At 46.6% G+C, this 18220-nt stretch overlaps 1 protein-coding gene across 1 annotated transcript in view; it reads left to right on the top strand.

Moving 5' to 3' along the window:
• Positions 1–14: 14 nt before the first annotated feature.
• EXOC5 (exocyst complex component 5) overlaps positions 15–18220 on the top strand; it is a 33913-nt gene continuing 15707 nt past the window's right edge. Inside the window, exons 1-5 of the mRNA XM_040410892.1 lie at positions 15–41; positions 3483–3577; positions 5481–5628; positions 13079–13273; positions 16888–16952. Coding sequence (XP_040266826.1) covers positions 15–41; positions 3483–3577; positions 5481–5628; positions 13079–13273; positions 16888–16952 — 530 coding nt within the window. The remainder of the gene's footprint in view (positions 42–3482; positions 3578–5480; positions 5629–13078; positions 13274–16887; positions 16953–18220) is intronic.

The raw sequence follows: 18220 nt of genomic DNA, 5'->3' as shown, positions 1-18220 counted from the left end.
TCACATAGAGCACCATGGCCGCCACTGCGGAGCTGTTCGAGGTGAGTGAACGTCCGACGCGTCCTCTGCTGCTGCCTGTACACACTGTGCGTTATGGGGGGAGCTGAACCAGCAGCCAGTATGTGCATTTGTGTGTACGTATATATACGTTGGGGGTTAGTATCAAGCTGGGGGTGCCTCTTTCCAGTGGAGCCCCAGGAATACTACCTAGAGGCCTGTCTCTATGACAGATCTCATTCCCCCCCCCCCAATAATAAGGTTCCCCAATATACAGCGAGTCTCAGGTCCCGATCCTTTCATGCTGATCTCAGAAAACTGCATCAGGTAACAGGATCTCTACTTTGAATCGCGGCGGGGGCGTCGCTGGGCGTGCAAGTGGTCACATAATATACAATATGATGTATTGTTCTGATCGGACTGGGCGGTAGAGCTTCTCACTACTGGAACCAGTAGCCAGTGGAGCACCGTGTAGCGGTGGGCGGGCTCCATGGACAGAGTGTCGCACACGTCGGCTTGGCGTTAGCATTCTGTATTAACCCTACATGATGAGCTACATAATGACCCCTCGTCACCCTAAAGCCTACGTGGTCGCTTGATGGCGAGCCGTCACCTTCTGACTCCTCCCCAGAAATGTGGAGAATGGCGGGCCCCAGCGCCTGTAGTCACCGGAGAGGTGACTATTTATTGGAAGGGTTAGGTGGATATTAGGTCTATCACAAGCGTTCGCCTAATGTCAGACTGTGCAGGGACCCCCCCCCCCCCCCAACTGTAACACCTATTTGAGCCTTCATTGCAAACTGCTAGTAACTCATTCATAACTTCTAGAAGGAATAATAGAGGAATGGCACAACATAGAGCCATAAGAAGAGATGCTCCAGAATTGGGGAATGCAGGTAGTTACTAAATCTGACATCTCCCCTTTAAAGCAGAAATGGACGACCGACACTCACTTTACTCGCAGCACCGTATGGGTTTGTTTTTAGCATCAAAACTAACACGTTTTGCCTCTAAAGGCATTAAACGCGTTGCAGTTTTGATTCTAGAAATAAACGGATACATACAGGCCCGTCTTTTCTGTTTCAATACGAGACGCCTTCCCTAGAGGCGAGCACCTCATGGAAAAAGACCGGAGAGCCGACTGAGTATCTTCACAACGTGCTCCCCTTTAAAGGGCATCTGTCGGCAGGTTTGTCCCTATGACACTGGCTGATCTGTTACATGTGCACTTGGCAGCTGAAGGCATCTGTGTTGGTCCCATGTTCATATGTGTCTGCATTACTGAGAACAATGATGTTTTATTATATGCAAATGAGCCTCTAGGAGCAACGGGGGCGTTACCATTACACCTAGAGGCTCTGCTCTCTCTGGAACTACTGAGCCCTCTGCACTTTGACAGGACCAGACATTATGACAGTTTCACTGCCTGGTCCTGTCAAAGTGCAGAGGGCGCGGCACTTGCAGAGAGAGCAGAGCCTCTAGGTGTAATGGTAACGCCCCCGTTGCTCCTAGAGGCTCATTTGCATATAGTAAAACATCCTTTTTCTCAGCAATGCGGACACATATGAACATGGGACCAACACAGATGCCTTCAGCTGCCGAGCGCACATGTAACAGGTCAGCCAGTGTCATAGGGACAAATCTGCTGACAGATGCCCTTTAAATCCCCCCCAACAGACACAAGAAATGAAGCATTACACTGCGCATTCAAATCAATGGCTTGTCTGTGTAATGCTAGATGGAGCAGGGGACGCCCCTTGTAACTGCTCTTTACTTTGAGTATCATGATGAGAGGACCCTGTAATAGGGTGTATGACAATGGGCTTTCTAAACTGGACAACCCCTTTAAGTCACATGCATAAAACTGTATTTCATCCAGATCCTGTAACCCAAAGCTGATATTTGGCTTTTCCTGTGGAATATTTATTGATGTACTTTCCTTAGGATAAGCCGTCGGTGTGTGATCTTTGGGGGCTGACCCCTGACCCTCACTGGGTTCGCTCAGTTAGAGCTGAGCCCTAGACAGGCTGATGTAACAGCGAGAGATGACGTTTGGATTTGACCTAATGGAAAGTTGATTCATTTTATGCTTTGAACCAGTAAGAAAAATGTGGGGGTGACGCTGTGGATCGGCTTTATTTTATATATGACCCATTATCACGCCGAGAAAGCCGAACTGTCGCCTGCAAACGCCTCCAGACTGTCTTCTATGTGCACCTTGTGTCGAAGGACATTTCCTGCTCTTTCCTGGACAATAGAAGGAAATGGGTTGTGAGCGCATGTTTTTGGGATCTGGCCGGCTTCATAGTGTGCATAGAAAATATAGGGAAAATGTGGCCACCCTTTGTGCTCGTTTTTGCCAAGCCCCTCTTGGGCAGACCTGCAAAGGGGAGAAAACTTACTTGCTCCCTGCTGCTGGGTCCCTGGCTCAGGTCCTCCGCTGTCAGCATCTGCTTTGACGCTGCTGCAGCCATTTGCTAGTGGCAGCGATAACCTGTTCCCCTTACATCATGTCATTTGGTCAAGGGTAAATGGTCACAGCTGCAGCCAGCAACTGGCTGCAGCAGTGTCAAAGTGGATGTTGACAGTCGAGGCCAGGAAGCGAAGGAGCCGGAACCCAGCAGCAGGGAGCAGGTAGGTATGCTGGCCAGGAAGAAGAGGGGCGTCGCAAAAATAAAAGCCAAATAAAACCCAAGAGGTGGCCAGAACACGAACCGCAAAACATATAGGTCACGTGCATGAGGCCTAAAGGGGTTGTCACATTACAACAACTTATCCCCTGTCCACAGGATAGGACATAAGTGTCTGATTGGCAGTGGTCTACCTGCAGGGGGGCCCCCCACCAATCTCTAGACATGGGGCCTATGTACCCCCTTTTGAGTGGAGTGATGGATGTGCATGCGTGTCTGCCGCTCTATTCAGCTCTTCGGGACTGCCAGAGGTAGCCAAGTGCAAGCCCCTCATTATATCCGGCAGCGCTGCGCAGAGGAGTGTCTGATGCTCTATTCCAACAGGGGAACACGGACGCCTGTCCTAGTGATTCATGGCGGCCCCAGTAGTCGGACCCCTGCCAATCAGACACTTATCAAGGATAAGTTATTGTAATGGGACAACCCTTTTAGGCCTCATGCACATGACCTATGTATTTTGTGTCCGCTTGCGTCCCGCACTTTCTCATCCTGAAAATTGGACAAGAATAGGACATGTTCTATCCTTTTTGCATGACGGTCATGCTTACGAACGGTTGCAGATAGCATATAAATGTTGTGTATACCATTCCTGGAGACTGGACCAGCGCCCCATTCAAACGCTGTCTCACTGTGGTCATGGGGGGGGGGGGGGGGGGGGGTTCAGAAGCCCTAGTCTAGCGATCGGTGGGGCTCCCAGCGATCAGACCTCATCTGATTATCTCTGACTGCTGGTCACAGCTCTACCATCGTACAGAGTAGGAGTGACTGACCAGAACTGTGTGCTTCTGATTCTAGGAGCCGTTCGTTGCTGATGAATACATTGAGCGGCTGGCGTGGAGAACTCCAGGGGGGGGATCCAGAGGAGGAGCAGAAGCATTTGATCCCAAAAGGTAAGGGCATTGATTTTGGGACCTCTCCGCTATGTGGGGGTGTTTTAGGGTGCCTTCGCACGTTGCAGACAATCTCTGCAACATCAAGACTTCCACCATGTTATCCTATGGTAAACTGATTCAGCAGCGCAAAACGCTGTGGAAAAATCCGCGGCAAATTTTGTTGCACATTTTTGCGATAATTTTTCTGGCAGGATTTTCCGCAAGGTCAGAGGGCACCCTTATTTGGGAAAGGTGCATTTCACGCAGCTGGGTACTTGAATGGGAATTAGGGCTTAGGGATGTATTTTGGCTGTGGCAAGTTATTTCCTATCCACAGGACAGGAGATGACTATTAGCTGGGTGGGGGTCCTAAAGCTGGTAACCTACTGATCACAAGAACGGGGACCCTGTACCCTGCTGGGCCCCTTGAAAAAGAACAGGGCAACAGGTTGGGTTTGTGCACTGTTGCTCCATTCAGAGTACAGCGCTCGACCATCTCTGGAACTCCCATAGAGATGAATGGTGCGGCGGTTTGCATGCCCGACCTGCCGCTCCATTCATTTCGGGGTGGCCCACAGAGTACAGGGTCCCCGTTCTCGTAATCAGTGGGGGTCCTACTGCTGTGATTGGGGATTACTTGCCACAACCGGACTACCCCTTTAATTGTATTACTTCTCTGAGACATTGTGACAGTCACCTTGATTAACTGAAAGGTGCATATTTCAAGTCCGGCCATCTTGTTTTATGCTGTGATTGGGGTCTTTTTGCAGTTCTTCTGGTTTTAGAGGGAAATATTGGCTTTCAGTGTCCGATGCCATTTTTTAGGATTAGGATGAGATTAAAGGGGTTGGCCCGTGTAGATTACTAGCTGCACATGGGCTGGTAACACACATGCATGCGGCTAGTAATAAGCATTATTATACTATCAGCGCTGATGTCTGATAATTTTTAATATGAATAATTCATGTTTGTCAGCAGGTGACCTGACCTGCGCACTGCCAGCGCTGCGCTGGGAACATGGCTGCTGAAGTAGGATCCCGTCCATCAACAGTCTCCAGTTACTTATACTGGGGACGGACTGTTCACAAGCGAGTTCATCTGTCCATCCCCAGTGTAAGTGAATGAAGGCCGCTGATGGACAGAAACCTCCAGCAGCAGCCATGTTCCCAGCGCAGCGCTGGCACACAGGTCAGGGGACCTGCTGATAAACATGTGTCATTCATATTAAACTATTTGAAGGGGTTCTCTCATTTGAGACAATGGGGGTATATCGCTAGGATATGCCCCCATTGTCTGATAGCTGCGGGTCCCACCGCCGGGACCCGCAGCTATCTCCTAAACGGAGCCCCGAAAGTGGTGAAGGGTGCACTGCGCGTGAACAGCCACCCTCCATTCATTTCTATGAGGCACATATAGAAGTGAATAGGATCGGTGGCCGGTCATGCGCAGTGCGCTTCCATTCACTCTCGGGGCTCTGTTTAGGAGATAGGTGCGGGTCCCGGCTATGGGAGATGGCTTTTTGGTGGCCGGACCGGAGGCCACCACTTTGCCCGCTCAGTTCTTGAAATAGGTGTGGATCCTAGCGGTGGGACCTATCCGACAATGGGGTTATATCCCAGTGATATGCCCCATTGTCTCGGATAAGAATACCTTGTTAACATCAGCGCCGATAGTTTAATAATCCTTATTACTAGCTGCATGCGTGTATGTTACCAGCTATTAAATCAAGCTGGCCAACCCCATTAAAGAGGTATTCCCATCTCATCGCTATATGCCATCAGTGTCAGATAGGTGCAGGCACTTCTCCTGTCTCCAGAATGGGGTCCCTGAAGTGAAGGCGAGCGCAGTGGTGGCATATCCTAGCCATATGCATCGATGTCTGAGATGGGAACACCCCTTGAAGCAGTTGTCTGTGTTGCAGGTTATTGGAGCAATTTGTCAACCATATTGAAGAGCTGAAGATTATGGATGAGAGGATCCAGAGAAAAGTGGAGAAATTAGAACATCAGTGCCAGAAAGAAGCGAAAGAGTTTGCTAGAAAAGTCCAAGAACTTCAGAAAAGCAACCAGGTGAGTGATGGGTGAAACGCAAGGTTCTCACTGAAGTCGCCCAAATGTTGTGCAGTGGAGGCGACTGAGAAGTGACATTTCTAGAGTCTTCTTGCCACCAATGTCTAAAGTGAGCCATAGATGGCCTGGTGACTAAAGAACCCTGATTGTTGACAATAAATCTCACCTCCCTCTATTTAAGGCCGAATGCACACGGCTGTGGAACACGGCCTGGCACGGTGTCATTGGTTGCTATGACGCCGTGCGCTTCATGTCGCCGCTGCACTACAGTAATACACTGGTATGATCTATACGAGTATATTACTATAGTGCAGCGGCGGCATGAAGCGCACGGCGTCATAGCAACCAATGACGCCGTGCGCTCCTGCTGTCAGCAGGATGCCAGGCCGGGATACCACGGACCGCTCACGGCCGTGTGCATTCGGCCTAACAGTGTTATGAGACACTGAAATACTTAACCCCTTCCAGACCTCCACCTTACATGTACAGCAGCAGTTGGTGCCCTCTCAGGAGCTGAGCTGGCATCATAGACACTGGGTTTTTGCTGTTTTATACAGCAGACACCAGGAGCTAATATCTGTGATTGGCGATAACGCCGATCACAAACATTTTTTCCCACAGATGCTGTAGTCAATTGTTACGACGGCATCTAAGAGGCTTTTACCGGTGAGGGATGCGCTTCCAGGGCCCGAACGGCTCCCCCGATGGGGGAAGCTGTCGTTTACTTGTGGTAGCCTTCAAGCTTTCTAAAGACTCTGAGGCTACCACAGCGATAGTTCCTGCAGCATGTCAATTCATACATCGGATTTCACTCTTTCCAATGCAAAGAGTGAAATCCTGCAACTAATCGGCCACATTTCAGCAAAAAAATCTGTTACAAAAAATGCTTCATTCCGCTGCTAATCAGTCACTTGTGAACCCACCCTCAAAGTCTGATCCATGAATTTCTGTGCTAAAAAGTCAAAACTGTTTATGTGGGTCAACTGAAAAGTGATCCCTTGTGTAAGAAACGTCCCTTCTGTGTGTTGACATATGGATCGATACAAGCAGGAGCTGCAGATAGAGTACATATATCGGATATCTGTACCGTCTCTGACGTAGAGGCTAGTACAGACAAGAAATATGTTATAATCAGGCCACAGGAAAGGGAATAAGGGCACTTTCACACTAGCGTTTTTTTCTTCCGGCACTGAGTTCCGTCCTAGGGGCTCAATACCGGAAAAGAACTGATCAGTTTCATCCCCATGCATTCTGAATGGAGAGAAATCCGTTCAGGATGCATCAGGATGTCTTCAGTTCAGTCTTTTTGACTGATCAGGACGGAGATGATACCGCAGCATGCTACGGTTTTATATCCGGCCAAAAAAACTGAACACTTGCCTGAATTTTTTCCATAGGAAAGTATTAGTGCCGGATCTGGCATTCAAAATACTGGAATGCCGGATCCTTCCTCGCAGACCGAAAAAAATGTTTTTTTTTTAAACTGATCCGTTTCTGTATGACAAACGGACAGACGGATCCGTTCTTGCAATTCATTTGTAAGACGGATCAGGATCCTGATCAGTCTTAAAATGCCATCAGTTGGCATACGTTTTGACGGATCCGGCAGGAAGTTCCGGCGACGGAACTGCCTGCCGGATTCCCCTGCCGCAAGTGTGAAAGTATCCTAACTGGTTGATTGCTGGGGTTCTGACTGCTGGGACCCCCACCGATCCCAAGAACGGGGCTTATGTTTCCTCGTTCTGATAGAGTGACAGGTCGAGAGTGCACCCTGCTGCTCCATTTTACTCTCTATGGGCACGCAGGAGATAGTGGAGTACAGCGATTGGCTACCTCCCACGCTCCCATAGAGAGTTAATGGACGTCAGGGCGCATAAATAAGGGATAACTTAGAAACTTGGCACAACCCCTTTGATAAAGAAGCCTACCAGCAACTCCTGCTCGTACCAGTCCACTTGACAGAATTTTCCGTCAGAATTGTGGCACAGATTTGACGCAAAATATTGCATCTTAAAGGCCCACATACTGTATACGCTCATCTGGTCTAGGTGTACAAATAGCACATAACGACTATGGCCCAGATTTACGGGTGCACTGAAAAGGCTAGAGATTGGTTGCTGCGATCACATTTTGTCAATATGTTTTAAACGCTGCAGCCAGGCAAACAGAGCCCTACTGGGAGAACCGGAGCGGGATCTGTCAGGTAAGTAATAATCTATTCTTTATTACATGTAACTCTGCTAAGTTGTCCGGTTTCCTCTTGAACCAGACAACCCCTTTAAGCCATGCCCCTTTCCCTCAAAGCTGCATCCCTCCCTGTTAAACCCCGTCCCTTTTTCAAAAAATTGAAGCAACCCGAATTGTGCCAATTTGCACCACTTTTTAGACAGATTCTGGATGTAGACACATTGGTACATCTGGGTCCTAATTGTTATGTGCTATTTGCATAACTAGAGCAGGTGAGTGCATACAGTACCAGTGTCCCCCAGAACTACCAGACTGTACCCTATGAAGTGCCTTTGTGCTTTCTATTGTCAGACACAATCGTTATTGCCTCCATTGCATGTAGGGGCTCATAGCGGAGTATTAGTCATAATAAGGGCTCATTCACATGACCGTAGGAACAAGTCCGCATCTTGCGGATCGGATGCGGACCCATTCATTTAAATCGGTCCACATCCGTGATTCTGTTCTGCAGCCCTGCAAAAAATGAAGAGCGTGCCCTATTCTTCTCCACAATTACAGACAAGAATAGGCATTTTCCATGTGCGGCCCGCAAGTTGTGGAATGCACATGGCCGGTATCCATGTTTTGCGGATCCGCAAAACACTACAGTCGTGTGAATGTAACCTAAGGGTGAGTCATCAGCCTCATAGTCAGATGGGATACAAGTCTCTGAGTGATATCATGCACTTCTACAATATTCTGTCAGCAGGTCACATTTTCCGTATAGATCAGTGGGTAGGACTAAGAAATATTGTCATCCTCCAATATGTTTGAAGTGACCTCCATGACTTACAGAAATCCAATTAAATAAGTGTCTGTTGTTGTCCAAGTCCTAATCAGGAAGGATTAACACTGTTAGGCCATATCCATTTTACGGCCTGCAAAATACGGATGCTGTCCGTGTGCATCCCGCACTTTCCCCATAATAGTAATTGCTGCTCTTTTCTGCAAAAAGGACAAGTATAGGACGTGTTCTATAATTTTCAGAACGGCCACGTGAATGCCGACAGCGCACGGATGGCATTTTTCGAGCCCCCATAGAAATTAATGGGTCCATGTGCGAGCTGCAAAAAATGCGGATCGGGAGCGGAGCAAAACTACAGTTGTGTGCATGTAGCCTAATCCAGGACTTTAATACGGATATAAATGCCGTGTTTCGGCTTGATAAAAAACATTGCCTACAGCATTTCTTTTGGTACGTCCAACAGCCAGTAGACCGGGTGGGAATAGGGTTTGATAGGCCTGTGACATCACAGGGGATCGCTACCTGCGGATTGGCTGGATGCACGACATTATGGGTGATCTCACGTTCCCGGCCTTCTTAATTTCACACATGCAGCCACCCTTCTTGGAAAACCTGATTCATTGCCACGAAGAACGAGGAAATTCCGCTTTGTTGGGAACCAAAGTTTTCCTTAACTTGCTTCACTCAACACTAATTTTTGGCATGGGTTACTGACCTAAAATTTCAATGGGCAACACGCATGTTAAATAGTGTTGGGCGAACTTGTTTTTTAAGTTCGGCGTCTAAAGTTCGGGTTATCGAAGAATCCCGTTATGGATTCTAAATTCTATTATGGTCCGTGGTAGCGGAATGCATAACACGATTCTTCAATAACCCAAACCCGAGCTTTAGACGCCGAACTTAAAACACAAGATCGCTCAACACTAATGTTAAACCATATAGAGCTTTTTTTTCTACTTGCAGCTTTTAAAAACACGGGCGTTGCAGGAAAATGTGCGGGTGCGTTGCGGGAACACGCGCGGTTTTTCCGCGAGAGTGCAAAACATTGTAATGCGTTTTGCACTCGCGTGAGAAAAATCGCGCATGTTTGGTACCCAAACCCGAACTTCTTCACAGAAGTTTGTGCTTGGGATCGGTGTTCTGCAGATTGTATTATTTTCCCTTATAACATGGTTATAAGGGAAAATAATAGCATTCTGAATACAGAATGCATAGTACAATAGCGCTGGAGGGGTTAAAAATAAATAAATAATAATTTAACTCACCTTAGTCCACTTGCTCGCGCTGCCCGGCTTCTCATCTGTCTCCATTGTTGAACAGGACCTGTGGTGAGCATTCATTACAGGAACAGGACCTGTGGTGACGTCACTCCGGTGATCACATGATCCATCACCATGGTAAAAGATCATGTGATGGATCATGTGATGACCGGAGTGACGTCACCACAGGTCCTTTACCTGTAATGAATGCTCACCACAGGTCCTGTTCAGCAAAGGAGACAGAAGGAAATGTCGGGCTACGCGATCAAGTGGACTAAGGTGAGTTAAATTATTTTACTATGCATTCTGTATTCAGAATGCTATTATTTTCCCTTATAACCATGTTATAAGGGAAAATAATAATGATCGGGTCTCCGTCCCGATCGTCTCCTAGCAACCGTGCGTGGAAATCCCACCGCATCCGCACTTGCTTGCGGATGCTTGCGATTTTCACGCAACCCCATTCACTTCTATGGGGCCTGCGTTGCGTGAAAAACGCAGAATATAGAGCATGCTGCGATTTTCACGCAACGCACAAGTGATGCGTGAAAATCACCGCTCATGTGCACAGCCCCATAGAAATGAATGGGTCCAAATTCAGTGCGGGTGCAATGTGTTCACCTACCGCATTGCACCCGCGCGGAAATCTCGCCCGTGTGAACTCAGCCTTAGGGGGTAAAAAAAACAAGTGACCTGTCCATTGACGTGGATTCTCCGTTCAGAATTCCTGTTGAAAAAGGGCAGGAATGAAAATACATGCCAAAACTGTGTTAAAAAAATGTGTGAAACAGAGAGTACTCCAAGTGAGCATTTTCTAAGGGTCCTTCTACGTGGGCAGATTTCTGCTTTGAATGAACCCTGATGATACAGCAGGTTGCTTAAAGGGAATCAGTCACTAGCATATTAGCAAAAAATTTTTTTAGGAATCCATGTGTAATAAAGTACCTTATTTCCATATGTCTTGTTCTTTTTATTCTGTGTCTTGTCATTTCTTAAAAAAAAACGCTTTTTATGATATTCAAATGAAGCTGTAAGGAGCCCAGCGGGGCGTTATTCTTTGTCCACGGTGCCCAGGAACGCCCCTCTGAAGTGCCGTGCCCGCCGAAATTTGAAAACTAAGAACTCCTCCAAGATCACCTAAGTGCTCCCCCCCCCCCAGCGCCGCGCTCTGCGGCAAACACCCCCGATCCTCCTCTCGCCTGCATCCGAAATCCCGCGCAGGCGCAGTGCCGGCGATTGCCTGCGCGATGATAAGACGACTGAGGGTAACCGCTTCAACAGCGTCACTGGGCATGCGCCGATCCCAGTGACGTGTTCGCTGTTTCCTCAGCCAGCTAGAAGCTGAAGGGGCTGTCCCCTGTCCTGACGTCAACCAGAGGATTTGAGTCTGGAAAAAAGAGATGGAAAAAATGTTGGAAAAAATGTTTTTAATAACTACCACTATACACCAACGTATATTTATTGTCCTACACTAGTTACATATCAATATAATATATGGCCATATGATCCTATACACCCCCCCCCCACACACACACACAAATAAAACCCTCAAACATATATGATATAAATAGCTCCCACATCTTTTTATATTATATATGGTTGAGGGTTGAAATAATGTGCTAAAACATGTGAAACACCCCCCTCCCCCACACATAAATCGCCGGCACTGCGCCTGCGCGGGATTTCGGATGCGGGCGAGAGGAGGATCGGGGGTGTTTGCCGCAGAGCGCGGTGCTGGGGGGGGGGGAGCACTTAGGTGATCTTGGAGGAGTTCTTAGTTCTCAAATTTAGGCAGGCACGGCACTTCAGAGGGGCGTTCCTGGGCACCGTGGACAAAGAATAACGCCCCGCTGGGCTCCTTACAGCTTCATTTGAATATCATGAAAAGCGTTTTTTTGAAGAAATGACAAGACACAGAATAAAAAGAACAAGACATATGGAAATAAGGTACTTTATTACACATGGATTCATAAAAAATTTTTTGGGATAATATGCTAGTGACAGATTCCCTTTAACACTCGTGAAGAGACCTTTTACACGGGTAGATGATAGCCTGAGCGAGCGCTCACATGATTCATCAGATTGTTTTATGCGACCATTCATTTTCATGGCCGTGTACTACCAAAAAACAATGTTTTTTTTAAAGAGGACCTTTCACCTCTCCTGACATGTCTGTTTTAATAGCTTCATGCATTCCCCATGTAATAACAATTCTGTAGCATCTATTCTTATGGCTCTGTTGTGCCATTTCTTTATTATTTTTATAAATGAATTGCTAGCAGTCTGCAGTAAGGGTACAGAGGGGAGGTAACCAGTTGGGGGTGTGTCCCTGCACAGACTCACTCTATCCAATCAGTGCTGCCATTTTCAGACTGTGCAGGTACACGCCCCCAACTGGTTACCTCCCCTCTGTACCCTTACTGCAGACTGCTAACAATTCATTCATAACTTCTAGTAGAAATAATAGAGGAATGGCACAACATAGAGCCATAGGAATAGATACTCCAGAATTGTTATTACATGGGGAATACATGAAGCTATTAAAACAGGCATGTGAGGAGAGGGGACAGGTCCTCTTTAAGTAGTCCTAAAAGATGCAATGAGCCAACAACTAGGAATAATGGGTTACACCGACTTAAGTAAAGACGCCCTCCCCTCCCCATTTAATGAGGGGGATGTGATGGTGCTGTATATTACGGTATGCTAAGGTTGCTTTCAGAGGAAGGCAAAAAAGGTCACAGCCAGCAAAAGGGATGATTACAATAAGGTCTCCCCAATTTTTGAAAATCATTGACTATGTTCACATCTGCATCAGGTCCCAGTGACTGATCTGGCACTGGATCATAGTTTCCGTTTATGATGAAAATCCACCGTGCAGATGTGAACAGAGCCTATTCTGTCCACGTTATACTTCTTTGTTAGACTTCATGCACACAACAGTGTCCATTTGTGTCCCACAAACCACAGATCCTCAAAATACGGGTACAGGCCATATGTTTTTTCTACTAGAACTGGATATTAGAATAGGACATGTTCTATAATTTATGAAATGGCCAACATGGATGTGGAGCCCTATAAACACATGGATCCACGTGCAATCCGCCCCAAAAATGCAGGTCGGACGTAGACCAAAACTGTGGTCGCGTGCTTGAGGCCTAACACTGTTGCGGCATTATTTCTCCACTCCACAATACGCATTCTCCGCTCTTCTGCCCTTCAGATCGCTTTTCAGCATTTCCAAGAGCTGGACGAGCACATCAGCTACGTGGCAACGAAGGTGTGTCATCTTGGTGACCAGTTGGAGGGGGTGAACACGCCGCGGCAGCGGGCTGTGGAGGCCCAAAAACTGATGACCTATTTTAATGAGTTTCTGGATGGAAATCTGCAGTCTGATGTGTTTAACAACTCTGAAAAGGTAAGGACTGCCAGCAGGGCGTGAAGTGATTGCAAGCGACAAGCAGCGTTGCCCTAATTGCTTCGACTTGTGCTGGTCACACTTACAGCCGTTGAGAGACTGACTCGTTAAAGTTTAATTGTTCACAAGTGCGCGTTTACAACATTATCCCGCTGAGCGCTTCCAGATTTATTTATGCTTTAAAATGTTGTTAACTGGTCTTTTTTATGTTACATTTTCTGCCCAGCTGCTTGTATGTTTAATTCAACAAACACATAGACTTTTTTTTTTTTTACGTCTTTCTCGCTGGTCTACAGAAGTGCATTAAGAAGCAGAAGGCGAATGCGGGAACCGGCCATATTTTATTCAATGTACTATTGTGGAAATAATGTAAAGGTCCTCCTCATACTCATAGGGTGTATTGGGTTACAGAACCTGGACCCATACGTTTCCCGTATGGACCATTACATGGCAGCGATCTAAATGTTTATGTGATCTAGATCTGCCAGGGTGGGATCTGACTAGTCGCGGCCAAAGGTCTGAGACTGACACCATCATTGTAAAATGATATTTATTGGTAAAAACTATAAAATAAAATAAAAACTAGCTATGTGTTTCGGTAGCAGTATGCCGCTGAAACACGTAGCTATTTTATTTTATACTTTAATGGTTTTTACCAAAAAAATACCATTTTACAAGACACCAGTGCAGCTCCCGTTTCCCTATTTTTTACACTTACCTCTTTCGGCATTAAATATTGGTGACTTGTGCTTCAGTCATAGAGGTAAGATTGCATTTGCATGTCTGTATCTATTAAGTGTGATTAAACTGCCTCAGGAGAGGTGTTAAAACAGCATTGTAAGTGGCAGACTATAGATGTCGCACCCCTCCACCTCCTTTCAAGTTCAGTTTAACATAAATAGCTTTCACACCTTTTGAACCAGTCTTACTCTAAGATGCAAACCCCGCTGTCATCAAACGTCACTGACGTCAAGCATCACAGGCATATTCGTTGCCATGAAAATTACTTAATCACTTAAAGGGGTTATCCCATCATAATGATCAATGTTAAATCTGTTAATGATTTGACAGTGATCATTTTTGTAAATATATTTGATTAACCCATTCCCACCGTTTACGAGAAAATTCATCCCCACTTACCTCATTGTTGTCATTCGGTCTCCCCTGGTTACGGCCACCGCTCTTCTCCGGAATCCCGGTGGCCGCGCTTGCGCATAAGATTCCTTCTTTTCTCCCGGCCGGGCCGCTCGCTGTCCTGAACGCGCATGCGCGATGGTGACTTCTTCCTGGCCAGAATAGTACAGAGCCGCGAACGCGCACGCCGTCTCTGTACTATACTGGCCAGGAATAAGTCACCATGGCGCGTGCGCGTTCAGTCCAGCGCGCGGCGCGGCAGGGAGAAGACTTCAATCAAGATGAAGGCCGCCCCCAGCCAGAATCCAGGAAGTGAACGGCGCGCAGGCAGCAGGTAAGTATGAAAATGCAAAGTGGGATAACCCCTTTAATTAAACCCAATATCCGACGCATTTTAGCCCTGCCACAAAATGACCAGTTTAGTGATCCTCTCTTTAGTTCAGGAGAAAGTGTTAATGAGGAAAAGGCAGCCGTTATCACTCTGTCATGCTGATTGAATTTGAAAAAGCGAACTGGTTGCTTTAAAGGGGGGTACTTGAAATCATTGTCTTCTTCTGTTAACCATGGTTACCTCCAAGGAAACACATGCAGTGATCATTGCTTTGCATCAAAAGGGCTTCACAAGCAAAGACATTGCAACCTGTGAGATTGCACCTAAATCAACTATTTATCGGATCATCAAGAACTTCGAGGATAGAGGTTCAGTTGCTATGAAGACTTCTTCAGGGTGCCCAAGAAAGTCCAGCGAGTGCAAGGATGGTCTCCTAAAGAGAATTCGGCTATGGGATTGGGTCACCACCAGTGCAGAACTTGCTCAGGAATGGCAGCAGGCAGGTGCGAGTGCGTCTGCACGCACAGTGAGGCGAAGGCTTTTGGGAGATGGCCTGGTGTCAAGAGGGGTCAGCAAAGAAGCCACTTCTCTCTAAGAAACCATCAAGGATAGACTGACATTCTGCAGGAAGTACAGGGATTGGACTGCAGAGGACTGGGGTACAGATGTTTTCTGTGATGAAGCCCCTTTCAGACTGTTTGTGATATCTGGAAAAATGATTATCTGGAGAAGAAAGGTGAGCGCTACAATGAGTCCTGTGTCTTGCCAACAGTAAAGCATCCTGAGACCATTCATGTGTGGGGGTGCTTCTCATCCAGAGGAGTGGGCTCACTCACAAACTGCCGTGACTAAAGAACGGGATCAAAACATCCTCCAAGAGCAACTTCTCCCAAACGTCCTGGAGCAATTTGGTGATGGACAATGCTTCTTCCAGCATGATGGAGCACCATGTCACATAGCAAAAGTGGTAACTAAGTGGCTCGGTGAGCAAAACATTGACATTTTGGGCCCATGGTCAGGGATCTCCCCAGATCTCAATCCCATTGAGAACCTGTAGTCAATCCTCAAAAGCTGGTGACAAACAAAAACACAGAAATTGTGATAAATTCCAAGCACTGATTAGGCAAGAATGGGTTGTCATCAGTCAGGTTTTGGCCCAGAAGCTAATATCCAGCGTGCCACAGCAAACTGCAGAAGTCTTGGAAAACAAGGGTCAACACTGGAAATACAAAGTCTTTGCAGAAACTTGATGGATTTGTCTGTAAAAGTAAAAAAACAACAACTTATAATTGTACAGAAACATCTGTCCAAAAGATCCAAAAACACTAAAACAGCAAACTGTGTGGAAAACAAAATTTGTGTCCGTCTCAAAACCACCATGGTAGAGGGAGGTCTCTATGAAGTCCATAAGCTCTTTAAGGCATACGGACATGGATTGTTTTTATGAAATAACCTTTATAAAGGGGTTGTCCCATGAGGACAACTGGTCCCCTATACACAGAATAGGAGTTAAGTGTGTAATCCCCAGTGTCCGACTGCTGGGGCCTCAGTTAATTACGCAAATGGGGGGCCATAATTCCCATATGAATGACACGCATGAGCACTCGGGTACCTTCAGCTGTTCCATAGAGCTGAATGGAGCGGCAGACACACACATGTATGGCCACCACTCCATTCAGATGGGGGGGGGGGCTCCGTTCTCAAAATCAGCAGAGGCCACAGCGTCCAGACCCCTGCAGTTCAGACACTTATCACCTTGTGGATAGGCAGTAACTTGTCATCATGGGACTCACTGCAAGGGGTATCATATCTGGGTCTTTTCCTTTGTTCACACATTGCACTGTAGGTTGGGGAAGGTTAACAATACATATTCAGTGGGAGAATCACCACAAAAGTCAGTGCTGATATATTCATGAGAGAGTGACTGGCCTGTCCTGTGCCCTAGCTCTTTCATGGCTCTGGTACAGATGTAACGGTATGGACCTCAGTACTAAAGTAGAACGTAGAGCACCAAATGGTCTGACCCAATGCTCTGGATAGGTAGTAGTAGTAGTATATAAAGATTTGCTTGGACAAGAAACACATTTTATTGTTTGCAGTTTTCATTGTGATTTTTGGGGAAATCATCTCCGTCTGTGTATTTTTACAGATAAAGGAAGCTGCTGATATCATTCAGAAGTTGCATTTAATTGCTCAAGAACTACCATTTGATAGGTAAGTCTTTTGTGGTACATATGCAGTGGTGCAAGTTCACACTTTGTTTTCGTTATGTCAAAGTCTTATGGGCCATCCTTTCTCTTAACATTTTATATTTTTTTAAAAATCGTCTTTCTCTACCATCGGACTCCTTTTCGCTAATCCCACTCTCCGTCGCTGATCACTCACTCTAAGTTCATGATTAATGTCTGTCTTCAATGAAGACAGGCTAGCAGCTCACTGAGAGTCAGGTTAGAGTGGCTGCCCATGGAAATCTATGGACAGTGCAGGAGGAGGGAGATAGAGGCGGAGATACACACAGAGACGCTGCTGCTGTTTTAAACTCACTCCAGTGCTGGATTCACAGCTGCACTGCTATAGAATGTCTTCCATGCTGTTGCTGCTGCTTTTGAGGGTGTGCTGCAGAGAAATAGGGGAGCAAGATCTCCTCTACTGTGTGTTCGGTTTATGGGGGACACTTTAGCAGCTAATCCTCACATTTTAGTCCATATTGGCCATTAACAGTCATTCAAACTTGTCCGTACATGTTCAGTGACACCTGGAGAAGGATGAACGATCTTTCACCGAATGATGATTCATGAGCAACCACCACCATATGCAGTCAAAAATTGTGACTATCAAAAAAATGTTTTAAACATTGTTGTTAATATCTGGAAAGATGGCAACTATCGGTCATCAGTTGGCTAAAACAATTGTTCGGCTCTATCTCCAATAGTGAATAGAGCCAGTTACTTCCATTCGTGTGACTTCTGAGAGTCCCTCCAGTGATCAGATACTTACTCCCTAGCTCCATAGCTGGTGGAGGATATTCTGACGTTACGAAGAGGCACCGGCCTCTCCATAACTTCGGTGCATCCAGCTCCAGTTCTAAATGTAAGACAGCTTCCAAGCTGGCTTACATTTAGACCATTTTCTACGCCTATAACAGGCGCAGAAAATGGTGAATGAGATGGGCCTGCCAGCCCGTCCTCTTCCCCGCCACACCCCCAATTTTAGACCTGGCGTGAACAGGGCGAATTCACAGATAGTAAAAAAAAGGGGGTCAGTCAGCACATCCCATAGCACTGCATTATTGCAAATGCTATATCAGCCAGTTAGAGATATTTGGCAAATCATTTTGTACAAAATTATCTGAGCCCGTCTGCCGAACGTCAAGGCAATCTCTAGTTAGACGGGTTCCTAACACTATATACCTGTTATGTGCCCTGGCGGCTAACATACAATTCAGAAGGTATAGGTTCCACTCACATGCTGGGCTCACCTGA

Source organism: Bufo bufo, chromosome 11 (genome assembly GCF_905171765.1).
Source record: "Bufo bufo chromosome 11, aBufBuf1.1, whole genome shotgun sequence".
Lineage (NCBI taxonomy): Eukaryota > Metazoa > Chordata > Amphibia > Anura > Bufonidae > Bufo > Bufo bufo.
Note: the sequence above shows the minus strand (reverse complement) of the source record. Positions and strands in the feature narration are given on the sequence as shown.